General features: G+C 53.6%; 1 protein-coding gene across 1 annotated transcript in view; it reads left to right on the forward strand.

Annotated features, from left to right (window-relative positions):
- Window positions 1-523: 523 nt before the first annotated feature.
- The window catches only part of LOC130480547 (sodium/potassium-transporting ATPase subunit alpha-2-like), a 34,491-nt gene continuing 13,081 nt past the window's right edge, over window positions 524-21,933 (forward strand). Inside the window, 8 exon segments of the mRNA XM_056853126.1 lie at window positions 524-683; window positions 4,366-4,479; window positions 8,831-8,965; window positions 16,356-16,473; window positions 17,161-17,429; window positions 18,560-18,758; window positions 19,436-19,545; window positions 20,263-20,397. Coding sequence (XP_056709104.1) covers window positions 657-683; window positions 4,366-4,479; window positions 8,831-8,965; window positions 16,356-16,473; window positions 17,161-17,429; window positions 18,560-18,758; window positions 19,436-19,545; window positions 20,263-20,397 — 1,107 coding nt within the window. The 5' untranslated portion in view covers window positions 524-656.

Genomic DNA, 21,933 nt, shown 5'->3' on the forward strand with positions numbered 1-21,933 from the left:
CAAGGACGCAGGCTGCCCCCCCCCCCGCAAGGCCTTCTGCTGCTGTAGCTGCTGCCAGGGAGGGGGGGGGAGAGGCGCCCCGCCAGATCCTTTGCAGAGCCACAGAGGGCAGCCACGCAACCCCACACAAAAGTCGCTCACCCTTGGCTGCACCACCACAATATCTGTGAGCTACCTGGCACGTTTGCCTTCCAGTTGGGTGTTTTTCTGCCCTAAACAAACAAAATTTGCATTTCAGAATTGTAGGGCTCCCTCACAACCCCACTTCACTGCCTCCCCCTTGATGTAATTTATAACATAAACCAGTGAAACAAGGTGGGCCAGGAAGCCACGTCCTCCCTTTCAGTTTTGGGGTTTTTGTAACTGAACTGTCACAATGGGGAGGGGAGGCCCTTCTTTCATAGAGGTACTGAAAAGTGACCTCCCCCTCTCTGCCCCCCTCTTTGACCCCTCTTCTTCCTTTTTTCTCCCCACGGCAGGGTCTGACCAACACCCGAGCCGCAGAGATCCTGGCTCAAGATGGCCCCAACGCCTTGACGCCTCCCCCAACCACACCAGAGTGGGTCAAGTTTTGTCGGCAACTCTTTGGCGGCTTCTCCATCTTGCTGTGGATCGGGGCCATCCTCTGCTTCCTGGCCTACAGCATCCAGGCCGTGATGGAGGATGAGCCAGCCAATGACAACGTAAGCCAGAGCGGGGCCCTTGGCGGGACGCGCGAGTCCCGGCGAACAAGCGCGGTGCCGGGCCCAGCTTTGGGAGCCGTCGCTCCACCTGAGATCAGGGGAGAGAAGGAAGGGGCCGTCTCCAAAGGGCATCGTAGGGCCTTTCCCACTCACTGGGAGAGCCCAGCCATTCCCTGCAGTCATGGGTGGAAGGTCACTAACTGGTCATGCCCGAGGCCCAAGGGCTGGCCTGGATCAGCAACCTGGAGGCTCCTCACAACCAGTCTACTCTTGTCCTGGGGTGTGTGGGGCTCACCAGGGAGGGGGTCATGGCTCAGTGGCAGAGCACACGCTTGGCGTCACCAGTTAAGAGCTCAGAGAGATCCTTCTCTCCCTGAAGATGGTTGCAAGAGGGCAGCCACGCTGGTCTGCAGTGGCACTGCTGGATTCAAGGGGAGGAACTGTGGCTCAGTGGCAGAGCACCTGCTTGGCATGCAGAAAGTTCAATCCCCGGCATCTCCAGTTAAAGAGACTAGGCAAGTAGGTGATGGGAAAGACCTCTGCCTGAGACCCTGGAGAGCCGTTGCCAGTCAGAGTAGACAATACTGACTATGATGGACCAAGGGTCTGATTCAGTAGAAGGCAGCTTCATGTGTTCATGTGATTTGGGGAGGGGCTGTGGCTCAGTTTGTAGAGCCTCTGCTTGGCATGGAGAAGGCCCCAGCTTCAATCTCCAGCATCTCCAGTTAAAGGGACTAGGCAAGTAGGTGATGTGAAATTAACCTGAGACCCTGGAGAGCCGCTGCCAGTCTGAGTAGACAATACTGACTTTGATGGACCATGGGTGGGGGGGTCTGATTCAGTAGAAGGCAGCTTCATGTGTGTTCATGAGTCCAGGAGCTCCTCAGAGACAAACGAGATATTGGGGGTGGGAGCTTCTGAGAGTTGAATTATGATCGGAATCCAGCACTTCTTTCCCTGAGAGCCCAGAGAGCCTCAGGGGACCCAGCCAGAGGGGTCCATGAGTAGCCAGATTTGGGAGAAAGGGGGCAGTTTCTGATGGTCACCTGTCTCCGCTCTCATTCAGTCAAGCCCTAGCAAGGGCCACCCCCACCCCCCAAGACAGCCCACAATTCTTTGCCAAACTCTTCTCTCCTCGGGATTCCTCAAAACGTTTCACCAAAGCAGGAACCTCCCAAAACTCACCTCTGGTCCCACTTTGGACAAAATTTGATGGCCACTTCAGCTAGCACCTCCCCGTTTAAGGAAAATCAGTCTCGGGGTGGGGGAGGAAATCCCAAGATAATAGGGGCAAGATCTCCTGCCCAGTATGTGTGTTGGGGGGGTTCACTCAGAAAGAGGGAGAGGACACCCCTAATGAGGAGAGGGCAGAGGTGCCATCAGTGTCCACTTACCCTTTGGGGACATGCCATGCAGGATTAGTTCAACTATACCCCACCAGAGCCCCATCGGCACCCGCCTGCACTGCTGCCTGCGGGGGGGATAGACTTGGGGGGAGGCGAGGGGCAGCGTGGGGCCACTTCAGCTGCATACGGGCCCCCTGCCATGCTCTTCCTTGCCCCAGAGTCCTCCTGTGGGACACAGCCACTCAGAAGCCCCTCGGCTCGGGGGATTCCCATCGAGCTGGGAAGGCAGAGAAAGGGTCTCCTGTCCTGCTCCAAAATAGCTGGCCCCAGTTATATAAGCCAGGGCCGCGGTAACATGAGCTGGATCCTGTCGCCCCACGCTGGAGCTGCCAGAAGAGAAAGTTCAGCCGGGCTGCCCCATTTGAGACAGGTACATGAAGAACCTCCGAAGAGCCCTGCGGGGTCAGAGCAGTGAGGGTCTGTCTAGACCAGCATCCTGTCCTCCCTCAGGGGCCGGCCGGTCCCTCTGGAGGGGCCAGCTGGCTGAGTGTAGAGGCCGAGGCCTTCCCTTGATGCTGCCTCCTGGCACAGAAGGTTGGCTGCCTCTGGATGTGGAGGCTCCCAGCAGTCATGGCGGCTGGCTCTCTCTCCTCCAGGAATCGGTCCAATTTCCTTCTAAAGCCGTGCCTAGTACGTCCGCTGGCAGGAAATGCCACAATGTCATTACTCCTTGAGTAAAGGAATAGTTCCTTTTGTCTCTCCTGGATCTATTGCCCATCAGATACATCAGATGCTAGGGTTGCCAGGTCCCTCTTTGCCACTGGCGGGAGGTTTTTGCGGCGGAGCCTAAGGAGGGAGGGGCTTGGGAGGGGCTTCAATGCCATAGAGTCCAATTCCCAAAGCGGCCATTTTCTCCAGGTGAACTGATCTCTATCGGAGATCAGTTGTAATAGCAGGAGATCGCCAGCTAGTACCTGGAGGCTGGCAACCCTATCGGGTGCCCCTGTTTTCTGGTATTCTGGGAGGGGGAGAAAAAGTCCATTTCCTCCCACCTAGGGTTGCAGTGCCAGTTTGAGACATTCCTGGGAGATTTGGGGGCAGAGCCTGAGGAGGGGGGAGTTTGGGGAGGGGAGGGCTGTGATGCCAGAGATCCACCCTCTGAAGCGACCGCGGCCCCCAGGGGAACTGGGCTCCGTAGGCTGGGGGGGCAGTTAAAATTTGGTGAGAACTCCAGCTAGGGTTGCCAAGTACCAGGTAGTATGGAAATCAAACTACAAACTAGTGCCTAAGTTAGGAAGTTTAGCAAAAAGAACGGGCACTTACGGCAAAGAATGCAGAGAACTACTCAAAGCTTAACCATGAATATCAATATAATATAGAAACATGAGTACAAGCACAAAACGTAAGAACAATGTCCCTATGCTCGAGGCACCTTTCAATTAGAAACCCTAGTAAAAAATGTGCCCTTAAAGAGACATTTAACAAGCTAGAATTCTGGGAGAGCTACAGCCCCCCTGGAGGTTGGCAACCCAAGAGGAGAGCAATTCTTCCAAGAGAGACGAGCCAGAGTCCAGCAGCACCTTAAAGACTAACACAATTTCTGGGAGGGTACGAGCTTTCATGAGTCACAGCTCACTATCCGAAGAAGTGAGCTGTGACTCAAGAAAGCTCCTCCCCTCCCAGAAATTGTGTTAGTCTTTAAGGTGCTGCTGGACTCTGGCTCTTTTCTACTGCTACAGACAGACAGACACGGCTGCCCATCTTGATCACTCTTCCAAGAGAGCAGGAAGAAGCAAGCAGCTGCCCGCTTACCCTGAGCTCTCCCCGCAGCATGAGAAGGGCCACAGAAAAGGCCAGGGCCCGAGGAGGATGCAGGGAATGCCCACCCTTCTGCAGAAGGCCTGTGGGGGGGGGGGAGCCATCTCAACCTGCCTGGCCCATGACTGTGCAGGAGTTGGGGGGGTAGGAGGTCATTGGTCAGTCCTTGGCCAACGTGCAGTGGTAGCACAGTGGCTGAACTCGTCCCTCAGGTGTCTCCTGAGTGTCACAGTGTCACATGAGGGCTCAGAAGACCCATGTTCAAATTCTTCGTCCAGATCAAAGCTCAGTGGATGGCCTGGGGCCAATCGCTACTACCTCACAGGGGTGTTGTGAGGATGGAATGGAGTAAGGGAGAAACACGCGCGCTGCCCTGAGCTCCGTGGAAGGCGGGAGAAATCCGTGAGGGAGATGGACTCTGGCTCGGAAGGGTGGCTGACCCAGGGCACCTGGCAAGGGGGAGAGAATCGTGGCCCGCCCAGGCCTCCGTCCCACCACTGTCCGCTTTCCCTCCCCAGCTGTACCTGGGCGTGGTGCTGGCCGCCGTCGTCATCGTGACCGGATGCTTCTCCTACTACCAAGAGGCCAAGAGCTCCAAAATCATGGACTCCTTCAAAAATATGGTTCCCCAGGTAGGACAGATGGAAGGCCCCATCGGGATACACTGGGCAGGGGCTCCTCTGGAACTATGGAGAGTATAGCGGGGGGGGGGGGCTTGTCTGACCACCGCCACATGTGGCTGCCCTTTCCTTTGCTGCTCAGTGGGGAGAGGTAATCCTGCTCACTATGACAGGCAGAAATCGAGCTGGCGATGGGGAAAGCTTTGCCGGTTGACTTTCTGCCCTGCAGCCTGCTCTGAAAGACTCAAGTGCAAGGCTAGGAAGCCAGGAGGCGGCCATGCGCCATTTTCTGCAGAGCACAGGAGTGGCAGGTGAGGGGGGGGCGGACTGGAGCACCAGACGCTGGCAGCGCAAGGAGTGTGCCACAGACACTCGGGTGCAGCCAGCGCATCACCCGTGGGATCGTCTGCAGCCGCAGGCAGAGGGAAGGTGCAAAACTAGCAAGCCAAAAAGTCCAGGGACTGCGGGATTGGGAGCTCTGCTGCCCTCCTGTGGCCGAGACAGGCCTCGGCGGGCTCCATCCCCGGCTGACTCCACCTGGAGACGACTCTCCCTTTAGCTGGCATCGGGGCCGCCAGGGCAGAGGGCATCCGAGAGGGCAACGGAGCACCCACGCAGCACGTTTCCCCCACACCCTCGTTTCCTCCTCCTCCATGGCTGCCATTCACCCCCTCACTGCCAGAGGGCTCTTTCAGGCTTTTCCAAAAAGGTACGGGTTGAGTATCCCTTATCCGGACTGCTTGCGACCAGAAGTGGTCCGTATTTCGGATCTTTCCATATTTTGGAATATTTGCATATACCTAATGAGATATCTTGGGGAGTGGGACCCACATCTAAACACTAAATTCATTTATGTTTTATATATACTTTATATATACAAAATACTATCATATTCTGGTCACATTATGAGAAGACAAGAGTCACTGGAAAAGACCATCATACTAGGAAAAGTTGAGGGCAGCAAGAAAATAGGAAGACCCAACAGGAGATGGATGGACCCAAAAAAGGAAGCCATAGCCATCAATTTGCAAGACCTGAGCAAGGCTGTCAAAGATAGGACATTTTGGAGGACATTGATTCATAGGGTCGCTAGGAGTCAGAAGCGACTTGACGGCATTTAATACACATATACTTTATTCACATAGTTGAATGTAATTTGAAACAATATTTTTAATTTGCGTACATTGAATCATCAGAAAGCAAACTGGCGGGCTGCTGAGAGCTTTTGAGTAATGCCTGCATGCCAGCTTAAAAAGTCTGGTTTTCGGTTCAGTCTGGATATTGGATGTCCGGATAGGGGCAACTCAACCTGTAATTAGCAGATCAGTATCATGTTAAAGTTATAACAGTCAACGGCAGGGGGCCCCAACCTATTTGAGCCCACGGGCACCATTGCAGTTCCAACACAGCGTGGTGGGTTCAGCCACAAAACAACAGCCACAGGAAGCGGAGCCACACACACAGGGGGGAGGGGGATGATTTTAAAAATACACTGGGGAAGAGTGAGCTAGAATAAAAGCAACACCTTGGTGCCAGCTGCCATTGAAACGATGCTATTTTAATCTGCCCATCCAATCAGAAGTCCTGCAGGGCAAGTGCCACATCTGGCCACATCCACTTTCTTAAAAACACCTGGTTAGCCCCGGAAAGGTGTCGACAGGCGCTGTGGTGCCCATGGGCACTATACTGGGGACACTGATCTATGGCAATAATGTACCAGTTCTCAGCTTTCATTTATCTAGCCTTTTTGTTGCAGAGTTATAACAGGAACTGTGCAGCCTGCATCTTGCTCCTTTTAAATCGGCAACTAAAAGGGGCTAGAGTCTTACTTTTTAAAAAGCAAGCAAGCAAGCTGGGAATGAGTACATTGTTGCAATAGATTGTTATAATGCTATAGCAATCTAATTGGTGTTGATTTTTAAAAGGCCTTCTGGTGTGTATGGGGGTGTGGTAGCTTGGGGGAGTGAGATAACAAAAATGGTGCTGATATGGGCAGGACCTACAAAAATGTGCCCCTTCCCATCCACATAGCATCCCAAGGCACTTTGACCGACTGCAAGAAATCATACCAAACCTGGTTTGGGAACAATCACAATGACGTGGGGATGAACACAGCAGTTTCCTCTCCTCTCCTTCCAGGCTTCTTTTGAGGCCATTATTTGGAATTTCAGCCTGAAGGCAGTAAGGTTGCTTCCCGGTTGTGCTAAAAATGTCCCATCAATTCTCCTTAAAAAAAATCCTGGCTGTCCTCCCAACAAAAGGCCAAATCCAGATGGGCACTGATTGGGAACCGCTGATATGCAGGGAGGGTGTTGCTCTGGCTATTTTTGCACAGCGCCGTTCTTCCCACTCCAGATAGCTGCCCTGCAGCTGTGGGAAATGGACAGGACCACCTGCTGCTTGTGTCGAGGTTCCCATCCTGTGTGTTCAGCTTCTTCACTTGGCTGCTTCTGATCCCAAGCTTTTCCAGACAAATGGAAAAATTGTGGCATTTGTTGATTTAAACTATTCATGTCCCCCCCCCCCTTCAATTAACTCAGTTCATGGAATTCCTAAGGGAACTAGTGACAACGCACATGTCCTAAAAATACAAGAATAAATACTTCAAAATTAGCTCAGAAGAACCTCAAGGAGCCAGAGAGGGTCCGTAGGGTTGGGAAATTCCTGATGATTTTAGGGTGGAGCCTGGGGAGGGGAGAGACTAGTTGGACACAATAAGAACACAAGAACATCAGAAAAGCCCTGCTGGATCAGACCCAAGCCCATCAAGTCCAGCCGTCTGTTCATACAGGGGCCAACCAGGCGCCTCTAGGAAGCCCACAAGCAAGACGACTGCAGCAGCACCCTCCTGCCTGCGCTCCACAGCACCCAATATAACGGGCCTGCTCCTCTGATCCTGGAGAGAATAGGTGTGCATCACAATGCCATAGAGTCCACCCTACAAAGTACTAACTTTTTCCAAGGGGACAGTTGTAATTCTGGCAGATCTTCAGGCTGTATGTGGAGGTTGGCAACCCTAAGGGTGCAGCAATAAAATTTCAGCCAGCCTTTCAAATGCCAGTGGGCAGCTGGCAAAGGAAGATACCCAGGAGGCCAGGGCAGCCCAAGAGCAAGACTGGCATCCCATCAGTGCCCAGGCTGGGAAAACAGCCTCCCACAAGAGCATGTGTGTGTGTGGGGGGGTGTCATTCAGCACACAGGTCTTGAAGAGGCTGAGTGGAAAGATGGGGGGGGGCTGGGGAGGCAGAGGGGAGGGCGCCCACCTCAGGCCCTGGGAGGTGACAGTGCACAGAAGGTTGGGATATGATAACCATGTTCAAGTATTTGAAGGGCTGTCATATAGAGGAGGGTGCCAAGTTGTTTTCTGTTGCCCAAGAAGGTCGGACCAGAACCAACGGGTTGAAATTAAATCAAAAGAGTTTCCGTCTAGACATTAGGAAGAATTTTCTAACAGTTAGAGCGGTTCTTCAGTGGAACAGGCTTCCTCGGGAGGTGGTAAGCGCTCCTTCCCTGGAGGTTTTTAAGAAAAGGTTAGATGGCCATCTGTCAGCAATGCTGATTCTATGACCTTAGACAGATGATGAGAGGGGAGGGCATCTTGGCCATCTTCTGGTACCTAGGGGTGGCTGGGGGGAGGTAGTTGTGAATTTCCTGCATTGTACAGGGGGTTGGACTTGATGGCCCTGGTGGTCCCTTCCAACTCTATGATTCTATGATTCCATCCTCACTGGGGGCCTTTGGGCCAGTCGCTCAGCCTGGAGGACAGAATTCCCCACGCTAAGTTCCTGGAGCTCTTCAGGGGAAGGGTGAGAGGGAAATGTGACAGCGCCAAGAATTTGAATGCTCTGCGCAGCTCCTGACCTTCTGGGAGTGGGAGGAGAAGCAGAAGAGGGGCCTGAGGAGGGCTTGAAGGGCCCCATAGCTCATCTCCTCTTTGATGCAGGCAGGTGATAGCATACCAATGACCAGTGGGCAAGAGTCCATAAGAGGCCAATGACCAGTGAGCAAGGGTCCAGCAGGTGGCCTCCACAGGGTATCCCTTCTGGTACTGGGTGAGCCCTGGGATTCCTAAAAGCCAGAGGGATTTAGCAGCATCTAGAGGTGGAAGTGGGTTGAGAGCATCTGTGTTGCCCGCGGTGTCCTTCCACCCACTTCCTTCTCAGATGGTTTTGCAAGGTTTGTCGAGGTTGGAAGCCCTGTCTGTCTGCAGGGTGAGATAAATGGGGAGGGGGAGATGCCTCAAGGACTTTTCCACCCCCCTTTTGTTAGGGGGTGTGTGGGTGGTGGATGCTTGGACACAAGAAGCGCCTTGCCTGCCGCCCACCTGGGACCTTAACACCATCCATCTGATTGCTGTCCGCAGCAAGCCCTGGTGATCCGTGAAGGTGAGAAGATCCAAATCAATGCTGAGAACGTGGTGGTGGGAGATCTGGTGGAGGTGAAAGGCGGGGATCGGGTCCCCGCGGACCTGCGGATCATCTCCTCCCATGGCTGTAAGGTGAGTTGGAGGGGAGGGGCCTGATCCACCCTGACTGGATAGCTGAGGTCTGTTTCAGCATCCCCGTTACACTCTCAGGGTGAGTCCGAGGCAGGGGCGGCTGTGATCCTCCGCGATTCCTTCCGCAGATGCCCAGGGCAAGCTGTCACTGGTGTTGACCGCACGCTCCTTACATTGGGGGTGCAGGAGAGATTTGGCATGCCTTCTGCATGACCGAATTTGTAAGCTCTAGCTTGCGACGAACCCATAAACAGATTCCAGCAGACGGCAAGTCCACGAAAGCAGTTTTATTGGTTATAATCGACAGGTTTCAGAAGCCATATTTCAAAAGGACACTAGTAAGGGGCAAAAGTAAGGCACAGGCATATATGGAAGTGCAAAAGAAGATAACTGGTAACCCAGGCAACCCCACTCCCAGAGGCAGGAAGGAGTACTTGGCATTTCCCACAGTATGGGAATCTATGAAGACTAAACACAGGGCACAGACTGGCCTTGGACAGAATAGCACAACAGCACCTGGAGGCAGCTCAATCACGCTATCGCATACCATCCTCATGGCTTGCTCCTGACATTCTGCCCCCCTAAAGATCCCCCCTCACCCCCCCACCGTGGGTTTGTGAGGGTGGGCGGCATGGAATTCTTGTACTAAATGGGGGGCGGAGACATCACGGGCACGCACCCATTCATCCTGGGCGGGACCAAAATGTTTCCAGCGGACCAGGTACTGAAGGGTACCATAGCGAATGTGAGAATCCAGTATTTTAGCCACTTCAAAATGCTCCTCCCCACCCCCACCATTTCAGGCACTTCGGGTTGTGGTTCAGGATGCCATTTCTGAGAAGGAACATACGGTTTTGACAGACTGACATGAAATACTGGATGAATCCTTCTTAGGGACTTGGGCAAGGAGAGCTCCACAGCCACTGGATTAATAATCCGGGAAATGGGGAATGGACCCACATACTTGGCACTGAGTTTATCACATGGGCAGGTGGACCATAGGTTATTGGTGGACAGATAGACAAGATCCCCCACTTTGTATTCCTTACCGGGGGAGCGATATTTGTCAGCTTGAGCCTTGTACTTTTGTTTGGCTCGTTCCAGATTTTTAATCAGCCATGGCCAGGTTGTTTGAATTGAACGTACCCATCCGGCCACATCAGCTCCCCCCTCCTCCCTAGAAACCTCGATATGACCAGCGGGGCCAAACTCTTTACCATGGACAACCTGGAAAGGGCTGAACCCTGTGGATTGGTGAACCGCATTATTATAAGCCTATTCAGCGAACTGCAACAGGCCTACCCAATCATCTTGATGGTAATTAACGTAACAGCGTAAATAGCATTCCAACACCGCATTTACCCGTTCGGTCTGACCGTCTGTTTGGGGATGGAAGGCACTAGACAGTCCTTGTTCTACTCCGACCAATTTAAGAAAAGCCTTCCAAAATTTAGCCACGAAAGTTGGCCCCCTGTCCATCACTATCTTGCGCGGAAAGGAATGGAGACGGAAGACATGTGACACAAAGTGGCGGGCCAATTTCGGAATGGAAGGGATACCTGCGCAGGGTACAAGATGCACCTGTTTTGAAAACAGATCAGTTATCACCCAAAGTACTGTCTTTCCCCCACTAGGGGGTAGGTCCATCATAAAGTCCATTGCAATTATTTCCCATGGTTTTAAAGGAGTCTCTAATGGTTGTAAAAGTCCGGGCGACTTGCCCTGAGAGCGTTTGGTTGCTGCACAAATGGGGCAGCTGTGGATGAAGGAGTCCACATCCAATCTCATGCCCGCCCACCAGCAAATGCAAAGTCTTGAGAAACCCGAAATGTCCAGCGGTCTTGGCGCCATGAACCAAACCCAAAACCTCCCCCCGCAACATTTCTGGAACATACAATTTAGAATCTTTGTACCAAAAGTCCCTGCGTTTAATGAGAATAGACGGAAGGGTCTGCGAGGACAGTTCCGCTTGATAACTGCGAAGAAGGGTTTCCTTAAAGGAATTAGTCAGTCCTGCCACCCCCTCCGGGGTTGCGTTGGCGGGCAGCGTGACCGGGGATGGAGCCGACACAGGTGCAGGGAGTGACTGAACAGGGCGCTCGGGTCCCTGAACCTCGGGGACCGTGGCTGTCGGTCGCTCAGGGTGAGGAGGAAGTGCGGCGGGTGGAGCTGCTGGCTCAGCCGGGCGTGAGGCTTCCCCCCCCCACACCAAAAGAGGCAGCGGTGGGGATCGGGTCTGAGAACGGGTTTGTACGGCCAAAGTGGGCAACAGACCTCGTTGGGCAGGGGTGAAGAGTGACTCTGTGGGCCGATCAACCTTGGTGGGATATTGGGGAAATCTGGACAAAGCATCAGCCAGAAGGTTTTGTTTCCCTGGTACATACTTTAGGACGAACCGAAACTGGGCAAAGAAGTCCGCCCAGCGCACGTGTTTCGCAGACAACTTGCGAGCCCCCGTTAGGGCCTCTAGGTTTCTGTGATTGGACCACACCTCAAAGGGCAGCTTGGAACCTTCTAAAAATTGCCTCCACACTGCCAGGGCATGCTTCACCGCAGCGGCTTCCTTTTCCCAAACAGCCCAGTTGAGTTCAGATTGAGTGAAGTTTTTGGAAAAATAGGCACACGGATGTAGGTGCCTATTCTCCCCCCGCTGCAGGAGTGCGCCCCCCATCGCTATGTCGGAAGCGTCTACATGCACTCGAATGGTTGATTGCAGTCCGGGTGCTGCAACATAGGTTTGGATGTAAAAAGCTGCTTAAGACTATCAAAGCCAGCTTCACACTGGGGGGTCCACTCCACCCGGGCGTTGGGTAAGGTGGCTGTATCTCCCTTTCCCTTAGTCTTAAGGAGGTTCGTGATGGGTAGCGCAATCTGAGCAAAATGTGGGAGGAATGCTCTGTAAAAATTCGCGAACCTGAGGAATCTTTGGACCTGTTTACGAGTAGAGGGTGGTTCCCAATCGAGCACTGCTTGCACCTTTTCAGGATCCATAGTCAGTCCCTGGTGTGAGATAATATATCCTAGGAAAGTCAATTGCTTCTTATGGAACTCGCACTTAGACACTTTAGCATACAGCTGATTGTCTCTGAGACGTTGCAACACCTCTCGAACCAAGGCAACGTGCTCATCCATGGTTTTAGAGTAAATGAGAATATCTAAATAGACCACCACTCCTTTGAACAGTAGATCATGGAGGATCTCATTAATGAGTTGCATGAAGACCCCCAGGGCCTTCGAACATTCCAAAGCAACTAGAAAAGGCAGTCAGAGATTCATCCCCCTCCCGGATTCTGACTCTGTAATAAGCCTCGACTAAGTCCAATTTGGTGAAAATGTGTCCCTCTTTCAACTGTCCCAAGAGATCAGAAATGAGGGGGATGGGATAAGCATTCGTTTGAGTAACAGCATTGAGTTTTCGAAAGTCAATACACAAACGTAAGTCTCCTGTTTTCTTACGTATGAAGAAAGCCGGTGCGGAATAGGGCGCGGTGGAGGGTCGGATGAAACTGCAAGCCAAGTTCTCGTCTAAGAATTCGCGGAGCACCGCCCATTCCGTAGGACTCATCGGGTAGATTTTACTCTTTGGTAGTTTTCCATCCCCCACTACTTCAGTAGCACAGTCCGTCCAGCGGTGGGGGGGTAATACATCACACTCCTGCACATTAAATATATCTGCAAAGTCCTGATAGTCAAGTGGCAATTGGGTCAGACTGGAGGTGTGCGAGATCAGGGCAGGAGTTGGTTTGACTACGGTTTTAACGGCCACTTCGTGTCGGTGCAGTTCACATAGCAGGCTATTGAACGTTAAGGTCTCAGCTTCCCAGTCTATGGTGGGACTGTGCCCATTGAGCCAATTTGCTCCTAACACCACAGCATATCGAACATTGGGCACAATAGTGAAGTTGATTTGTTCCCAATGGTAGCCAATTCCCATTGCCACTCTGTGAGTGCGATGGTCAACTGCCCCCCCTGAAATCACTGCCATCCATTTGAGCAAAGTGAACAGGTGCCGGTAACAGAACTGACTTCACTTGGAGCACCTTAAAGGTGGTTTCGTTAATTAACGAACGGGCACACCCTGAGTCTATTAAGGCTTTAACTTGTAGTTGAGGACCTTTTCTATAATGTTGTAATATCACATCTAAATACACAGTCTCTTCTACTTCACTCACCATGACAGGAACCTTGGGTTTCACAGGAGCACCTGCGGAAGTCTGCGGTATCGCTCCCTCTACCGCAGACCCAGTCCATTTTTTGGCTGGTCGAGGGGAGACTCCAAGTTAAGGACTGGGGAGTCCCAGTGGTCGCTTTCCTCTGAAGATGCGGGGCTACTCCCACCAGGAGTAGTAATTGTAATCCTGGACCCCGACGGGTCCGCTGGTGAAAGGTCCGTCGTCATTTCTCCGGCGTGTAGAGCTGGGGGCACTTTTCGTCTTGGAGGGATGCTCCGCTCGGCTGCGGTGCCTCTCCCCCGGGCACGTCCTCTCCCGCAGGGAGTCCCACCTGGCTGGGGAGTGGGACTCGGCAGCCCCGGGCGTGACGGACAAGTGGCAGCGAAGTGACCCATGGCACCGCAAACGAGGCAGGCTCCCCTTTGAAACCGCAATGCTCGGTCTGGTGGAGGTAGAGCCGGCCTCCGCGGGGTCTGAGGAGCGGCAGGTTTGGGAGGGTTTTTCTGGCTTCCCCCCTCCCTGGCTTGCCGTCAGGCAAGAGAAATAAACTGGTGGCGGCTTTCCACTTCTTCCGCCAGTAAAATCCACTCTTCCAAGGTGACTGAGTCTCGCTGCATGTATGCCCAGTTTAGAATCTCAGGATGCAATGCTGCTCTGAAGTGCACCCGGGTGGCTTCAGTCTTTGGAACTCATCCGCAAACTCTCGGACGGAAGAGGATCCTTGACGGAGTTGTAGGAGGGCCGCTTTGGCCATCTCCCCTTGAAACGGGTCCTCAAAACGCCTTCTCAACGCTCTCATAAATTCATTAAGTGACCGTATGGAGCGGGCCCGGGTGTCAAACTGGAGGACCATCCATTCTGCAGCCTTTCCAGCTAGAAGTGAGGAAACGAACCTTACTCAACTGTCTTCCGTGGGAAAGGTATGCCCTTGTTCTCTCATGTAACTGTCCACTTGGTGAAGAAAACAGAGCAATGCATCCGTGGAGCCATCAAATGTCACACGCAATTGGGGTTGCTTCCACTGCACCACTGGTGCCACCGGTGGAGGTGCCGGAGGCTGTCCTGGCACTGGCTGCTCTGGAGGCTGCTGGCCGGGGGGTTGTTGTCCTGGCTGTCCCAGCTGCCCTGGCAGCGCCTGTCCTGGAGGTTGCTGTGGTACTGGCTGCGCCGGAGATTGCTGGCCGGGGGTTTGCTGGCCTGGGATCAGTGCCTGCCCAGGTGTCATTTGAGCTCACTGCAGGCGACCGTATTCACACATCAACATGTCCACTTGGTCCTGCATACGGGCCATACGATCCAAGAACTCTCCGTTTTGAAACCTTAAGGCATGGAGCTCCTCCTCAGCCCCCCAGTCCGTCGGGCTTGGCTGGCTCGGTAGTTTGTATTCCAGTCACCCTCCTCGGCATACAAGTCCTCCTCCTCCTCATATTCCTGGATGTCAGGAGCAAAGGTGAGCCACTGCCTGCGTGCTACATCCCGGGGCAGGCCAGGTTCAGGGAACTCAAAGACAACGAGGGGAGAGATCAGTCCGATCCCCCATAAACTTTCGCCCACGCTCCCGTTCCTGCCGTCGCCTGCGCCTGAGCGGCGGCCACATCTGCCAACAGTTGCTCCTCCGCCCGCCTCTGGTCAGCGAGAGCGCGGTCCTCCTCGAGTTTGGCGGCAGCGGCAGCCGTCACAATTGGTTCGGCCGCCTGCTCCAGGAGCATTTGAAGTTCCTTGTGCTGGCCCAACAGCGGTTGGACCTGTCGAGCCAGGTCCGCAGAGGCAGGACCGAATTCCGGAGTCAGTATCTTCTCAACGTCAGTCGCCGTAGCCGGCGTGAGATCCAAAAAAACCAGGACTGTCCTGGCGGCTGTGTTCTGTGCTTCCCGGCGGCATAAGGTGGGATCCGGAATAGTTTGCGGAACCTCTCCCACGAGAGCTCCCACCATTGGGAAACAGAACTCGGACCCCGGGATCGGGGCCGCCGACACCTGTTGCGGCCCGCGGAGCGCAAGCTCAGCCAACAACCGTGTTAGGGTAGCAAAGTCCTCTTGCACCAACCGGACCTCCTCGATTAAAATATCAAGTCCCAAAAGGTCGTTGTAGGCTCGTAGATCAGCGTCCCGAGTCCTCCAAGGGGTCGCTGCTGCCCGGCGACACCACTGATCAATCACCTGCCCAACCAGCCAGGTGGACTCCGCGTAAGTCCGCTGCACCTCCTCCCAGACGGTACGCAGAAAGTCGGGGTCCCCGGGGAGCTCGTCGTGCGCCCCAAGTCGAGGAGACGAGTGTCCAAACGAACCCTCCAGGGCTCCAGCCAAGGTTAACAAATAAGGTTAGGAAGACTAGTGTCCTAATGTAAGCTCTAGCCCTGCGGCGAACCCATAAACAGATTCCAGCAGACGGCAAGTCCACGAAAGCAGTTTTATTGGTTATAATCGACAGGTTTCAGAAGCCATATTTCAAAAGGACACTAGTAAGGGGCAAAGGTAAGGCACAGGCGTATATGGAAGAGAAATGAAGGGTAAAGAACTTCGGATTTTACAACAGTGTATTGTACATACTATCTGTGGCAGCATGTAATATACCATGTAATTTCTGCATCATTTTCATGTCATGCTAATACTTATGTTTTGTTGCAGCTTTCTGCTTGGTTTCAGATTCCTGGGTCATTTATGCAGAGTAGATTTTGATTCTCCCTCAAAGCTGCTTTTTAAAATCCGCCCTTTAAAATGACTATTCATGGTCCTGATGCAAGAGGAGAAAGTCAAACAAATTCCATCCACCCCCCACTCGCCCGCTCCTTCGTTCCTTCGTTTGCATAGCCATTAGCGATTGTGGTTTGCATAACTAAGCTGCTGCTGTGATTCTTCATGCTTCCTTTCATCAATGCTTCGATGCAGGGGCAGAGCAAACACAAAAGGTCGAGTTAAAGGGGCTCTTAAGAAATGTGCAGCAGGTGTGCCCCGGCTTCGCAGTGACTGCTGGAGTGACAGTTCAGCGTGAAGAAATTTTAAAAATATGCGGGGCACTTCAGCCTGGAACACACTGCTAATTACCAAGCATAAATGGCCCTGCAGTCCTAATCCTAAAACATTGCTTATGGATATCTCATCCTGTTGATTGTACTGTCTGAGTCTGCGTAGTCGGCCTTGAGTCTCGGAGAGAAAAGCTGGCTGTGGGTGACACAAATAGACCATAAATAAATGAATGTCCCCCGTTGCTTTGGCCAGGTAGACAACTCCTCCTTGACGGGCGAGTCGGAACCACAGACCCGCTCCCCAGAGTTCACCCACGAGAACCCCCTGGAGACCCGCAACATCTGTTTCTTCTCCACCAACTGTGTTGAAGGTGAGGAGGCGAGGGGAGGGCAGGTCCATGTGGAGGGCAGGCGGGCTCAGCTGGCCCAGGGCCTTCTCCCTCGTCTGCGGTCCTCACTTCCCGGAGGGTCCAGCTTCACTCTTTATCAGGCCCAGTTATGTGAGGTAAGAGGGGGAGGGGGCCATAGGGTCTCACCTGAAGGGTTGGGTCTGGGCCAGACCGTCTCTGGCACATTGTTAAGAACATCAGAAAGGCCCTGCTGGATCAGACCCAGGCCCATCAAGTCCCACAGTCTGTTCACACAGTGGGCAACCAGGAGCCTCAAGGAAGCCCACAAGCAAGGCGACGGCAGCAGCACCATCCTGCCTGTGTTCCACGGCACCCAAGGTAACAGGCCTGCTCCTTTGATACCGTGGTTTGACACAGGTGCGCAGCCTGACCATTCCCACAGGTCCCAGGCTCTGGCAATGCAATGGATCTGAGTCCCTGCACCCCTTTTCATCCTGGCCTGGAAGTGTGTGCACGAGTGCCCAAGCAGGACAGAATCTGCCCCTTCAGGGTGGTCTGGCTCACCTCACACCCCAACAGGAAGTTGGCCTTGGGGCAGCGGCATGGGGCAGCACCTGGTGGCTTGTGGGTGCCTGGTTCCCTCGCAACACTGAGAAACCAGCCGTGCTGGAAGAGGCGAGTTCAAACCCTCCCTCCCCCTCTCCACAGGCACAGCCCGGGGCATTGTCATCTCGACGGGGGACCGCACGGTGATGGGGCGCATCGCCTCGCTGGCCTCTGGCCTGGAGGTGGGCCAGACGCCCATCGCCATGGAGATCGAGCACTTCATCCGCATCATCACCGGGGTGGCCGTGTTCCTTGGCATGTCTTTCTTCATCCTCTCCATCATCCTGGGCTACTCGTGGCTAGAGGCCGTCATTTTCCTCATCGGCATCATTGTGGCCAACGTCCCCGAAGGGCTCCTAGCCACCGTCACGGTAACGGGCTCCAAGTGATGGGCGAGGGGAGGCTGGGCAGGGTTCACCAGGTAGTAGGCATGGAGAAATTAGCATTGGTAATGAGACAGGAATCTCAGATCTCTATTCAATCCAGGAGAATGCATTGTCTTGAGCTGCATTTCTACCCGGGGTGGGGGCGGAGAGATTAGAGTCATCTCTGAAACTTGTTAAAGACTACTTGCCTGTGCTTTGGGGCTAGAGAAAGGATCTAATCCTGTCTGGGGATGTGGAGAAGGTGGTGGTGCCCCATGTGTCTGTTAGCTGCCATGAGAAGGGCTGTGTCGCCCCACATGGGAGAGGTGTTCTCCTGCCGTGTAGAAGATGGGCTTTGTCAGCCAGGGGGAGGGGGCTTCTCCTTGCACTCAAGCTAAGGGATGAAGTTCAGCTCTGAGACATGGGACCAGGGACTGCATCGCTGGTTAGAATTGGGTGTTGCTCTTGATAGACTATCAGGCAGCCCGTGGCCTTGCTGGGCCGCGGTCATCATTAGGGAGAAGAAGTGGGTGCTTTGATCTCTTTTTTTGGCCAAAAATACTACAATAGAACCCAAACGAGGGGGAAGTCTTCAAATGCATCCAAGAGGTTTGTCGCATCCATACCCCTCTGGGTTCTTTTAGAGGAGAACCACAACAAAATGCAATCTAAAAACAGAATATAAAATAAAACAGCCTGAATGACTCAACTAAGAGAAGGGGAGATCAGCTGGGCTAGCAACCCAAAGGCCAAAGACCGGAGCCAGGGAAATGCCCGGCAGGTTTGCTTCAGAAGGACCCTGAGAAGCAGCCGCCGGAGGGGGGTGGGAGGGGGGTCCCACCCTGGGAAACATTCAGAGGGTTTCTTATACCTGTGGAACCACTTGCCCAGGAGGAATGCCCAAAAGAGATGGGGTGGGCTAAAAGTCCAAGGAGCCTTGGATTCAAATCCTGCTCCAAAGCTTACTGGTTGGCAATCTGTCCTTAGCCTAACTTACCTTTGTGGGTTATGAAATGGGGAAGGGAGACCCACGGAGGCCACCCTCAGCTCCTTGGCAGAAGGGCAGGGGGCTCCATCCCTCCTGGATCAACAGCCAACCCCTCGGCTTTCTCTCCTTTCCCGCCCCTCTCCCACAGGTGTGCCTGACGCTGACTGCCAAGCGCATGGCTCGGAAGAACTGCCTGGTGAAGAACCTGGAGGCTGTGGAGACGCTGGGCTCCACCTCCACCATCTGCTCCGACAAGACGGGCACCCTCACCCAGAACCGGATGACGGTGGCCCACATGTGGTTCGACAACCAGATTCACGAGGCCGACACCACCGAGGACCAGAGTGGTGAGGTCGGGCTGGGGGCCACCCTGCCCTCTGCCCCTGCATCATGCCACCAGAGACAGGGGACAGCCAGGCAGACCTCTCTCTCCCACTCCTTCTGGGGCGTCAAGGCAGGAGGCGGGGGGGAGGGCTCAGTAGGAGGGGCTCACATCCTGGGACCCTCTCAGATGACTGAGTCTCTGAGCATCTGCAGAGGGCACGTTACTGTTGCAACAGAGCCACTGCAGCACACCCCGATTTGCCAGAGGCCAGAGTCTCCAGGTCAGAGAGGGGTGGGGCTTCCAGGAGAGCAGGAGCATTTAAGCGCGCTCTGATTGAGCTCATTTTGGCAATCTGCAAAACGGCCCTGTCAGGTGGGCCAGCATTGCCGTATCCATATTACAGACAGATAGGCCAGTAGGGGCTGCCCACAGTTTAGGAAGGAAGAAGCAAAATTTTGGGGGGTATGTGGGTGGCAACACAAGCAGAGCTGGCGGTTGGGACTTTCAGGAAAGACCCTCGTCTCCCGCACAGGCCCTGCTGTTGGGAGCTGGTCTGGGGTCTTGTTTGGCAGTTGCTCCTCACACACACACACACACACACACACACCTGTCCACCGGTGCCCCCAAGAGGGGAGCTGCTGCCTGCTAGCCACCCCTTGAACAGCTCACCTCCCCCCACCCCCTGTATTCTCTTCCCAGGGGCAACCTTTGACAAGCGCTCCCCCACCTGGACGGCCCTCTCCCGCATCGCAGCCCTGTGCAACCGAGCTGTCTTCAAAGCCGGGCAGGAGAACGTCCCCATCTCTAAGGTAGGCTGGAGGCGCTCAGGTGATCCTGGCTGTGCTGCTCTCCGAGGTTCCCCACAAACTGCTGCCTCCAGGAAGAGAAGAGAGCTGCCCTCCTTCATCTGGGGGGCATCCAGAGGCAGGGCCACCCCAGGCGAGGCACAGAAGGGAGAGAAGAACTCCAGAGGCCATCTGGGAGCACCACCCCTGCATTCTGGCCGGCGGGCCCTGCCCCTTCCCTCTCCAGGTGGAGCTCTGTGCCTGCTTGGTGTAGTGGTTAAGAGAGGTGGTTTGGAGCAGTGGAGTCTGATCTGGAGAACCGGGTTCAACTCCCCACTCCTCCACATGAAGCCAGCTGGGTGACCTTGGGCTAGTCACAGCTCTCTTAGAGCTCTCTCAGCCTCACCTACCTCACAGGGTGTCTGTTGTGGGGAGGGGAAGGGAAGGCAATCGTAAGCCGGTTTGAGTCTCCCTTAAGTGGTAGAGAAAGTCGGCATATTAAAACCAATTCTTCTTCTTCTGCTTCAAGCAGAAGCAGTTTGCGGAGGGGCTTGCATGTATCCCTCTCCTGCCAGCCATGCCAGAGGGCCAGGAGCAGTCGCTCGAGGGTCTCACCCTCCGGCAGAATGCTGCCCTAGCAGAGGCACCTTCCTTGGAGACTGTGCCGCTCCAAACCCAGGCCTGGCAGTTCCTCTGCTGACATCCTGTATTCTCTCTCTCTCTCTCTGTCTCTCATCACAGAGGGACACAGCTGGCGATGCCTCCGAATCCGCACTCCTGAAATGCATCCAGTTGTCTTGTGGGTCTGTCAAGAAGATGCGCGAGAGAAACCCCAAATTGACCGAGATCCCCTTCAACTCCACCAACAAGTACCAGGTGGGGCCCGAGGCCGGGCAGAAGGACCCAGGAGGACTCTGGTTTGCAAAACCCTCCACGTTGGGAGGTTTCAGCAGGCATTTTGCACACACATTTTCAAGCATCCTTTTGCAGCTACGAGGGCTAGAAACTTGGTCTTTTTTGCTTGTTTGTTTTACAAAAAGAAGGCCCAGATTCTTGGGGAGCTAAATTCCTTGGTCCCCCAGAACTATGGCACAGCTGCAGCCGTGCAAGTTTTAAGTATAACTGGATATTTGTGCAACAAATCTCACAGCAAGAGAAGCCAAAGACAGATTGAAAAACTAGTCAAGGGCGCTGCTGACGAAGCTGGCATTTGAAAAGGAAAAACCCAGCCAGGGCAAGAATCTTTCAAAGGGGCAGTCGTGGGAGGGGAGCGGGAGGTAGGCGCAAAAGAAGATCAGGACTGGGGAAAAACAAAATGTCTGTCTCCCCTCCCCACACACACACACACACACACACACACAGACACCCTTGGCCGCCTCACCAGGCTTGCCAGCTCTGGGTTGAGAAATACCTGGAGATTTTGGGGGTGGAGCCTGAGGAGGGCAGGGTTTTTAGAGTCCAATTGCCAAAGCGGCCATTTCCTCCAGGTGAACTGATCTCTTATCAGCTGGAGATCAGTTGTAATAGCAGGTGATCTCCAGCCGCCACCTGGAGGTTGGCGACCCTTGCCAGCCCCGCTGCTGTGCCCTTTTCCACCGCAGAGCCCCCACCCCAGAAACCCCTGGGAAGTCATGAACGAGTCCAGGAACACAATGCCCCTTTGAAGGAATCTGGGCACACGTTTTGCTAGTTTGGAAAAGTTACCCGCTTAAGAGAGAACTCCTTTTTATTATTTCATTCTTTTTTAGAAAGGTTTTGGAAGAACAAATCGCTCTGACAGTCATTATGTTTAATTTATAGGTCATTTTACAAGGTTTGGTTTTAATGTTTGTGTTTGCTTTTGTTGTGAGCCATTTTGGACAGAAATTATTCAGGAAAAGCGGGATACAAATATTTTTTAATACTAATGGTGGTCTCTTGCTTGTTGTTCACAACCGTGAAATTAGATAATGCGTCCTACTTTGTTTCCTGCTCGACTTCGGGATAGATTTTAGAATTTGTAAACTATGTGGGGGCTCCATAGCAGGATAAAAGAAAGCAAATTCATAAGCTACTAATTATTTCTGAGAGTTCCAGGAAACAAACTGGCCATAATTAGACAAGGAATAGAGAATAAAACCGCTGATATCATACTGCCCTTGTACAAATCTATGGTGAGACCACACTTGGAATACTGTGTACAGTTCTGGTCACCACACCTAAAAAAGGATATTACAGAGCTTGAGAAGGTGCAGAAAAGAGCAACCAAAATGATTAGGGGACTAGAGCAACTGTCCTATGGGGAGCGGTTAAGACCCTTAGGGCTGTTTAGTTTGGAAAGAAGGCGGCTGAGGGGAGACATGATAGAGGTCTATAAAATTAGGCATCGTTTGGAGAGAGTGGACAGGGGGAGGTTTTTCTCCCTCTCCCATA

The sequence above is a fragment of the Euleptes europaea genome, chromosome 7 (assembly GCF_029931775.1).
Source record: "Euleptes europaea isolate rEulEur1 chromosome 7, rEulEur1.hap1, whole genome shotgun sequence".
NCBI classification, from domain to species: Eukaryota; Metazoa; Chordata; class Lepidosauria; order Squamata; family Sphaerodactylidae; genus Euleptes; species Euleptes europaea.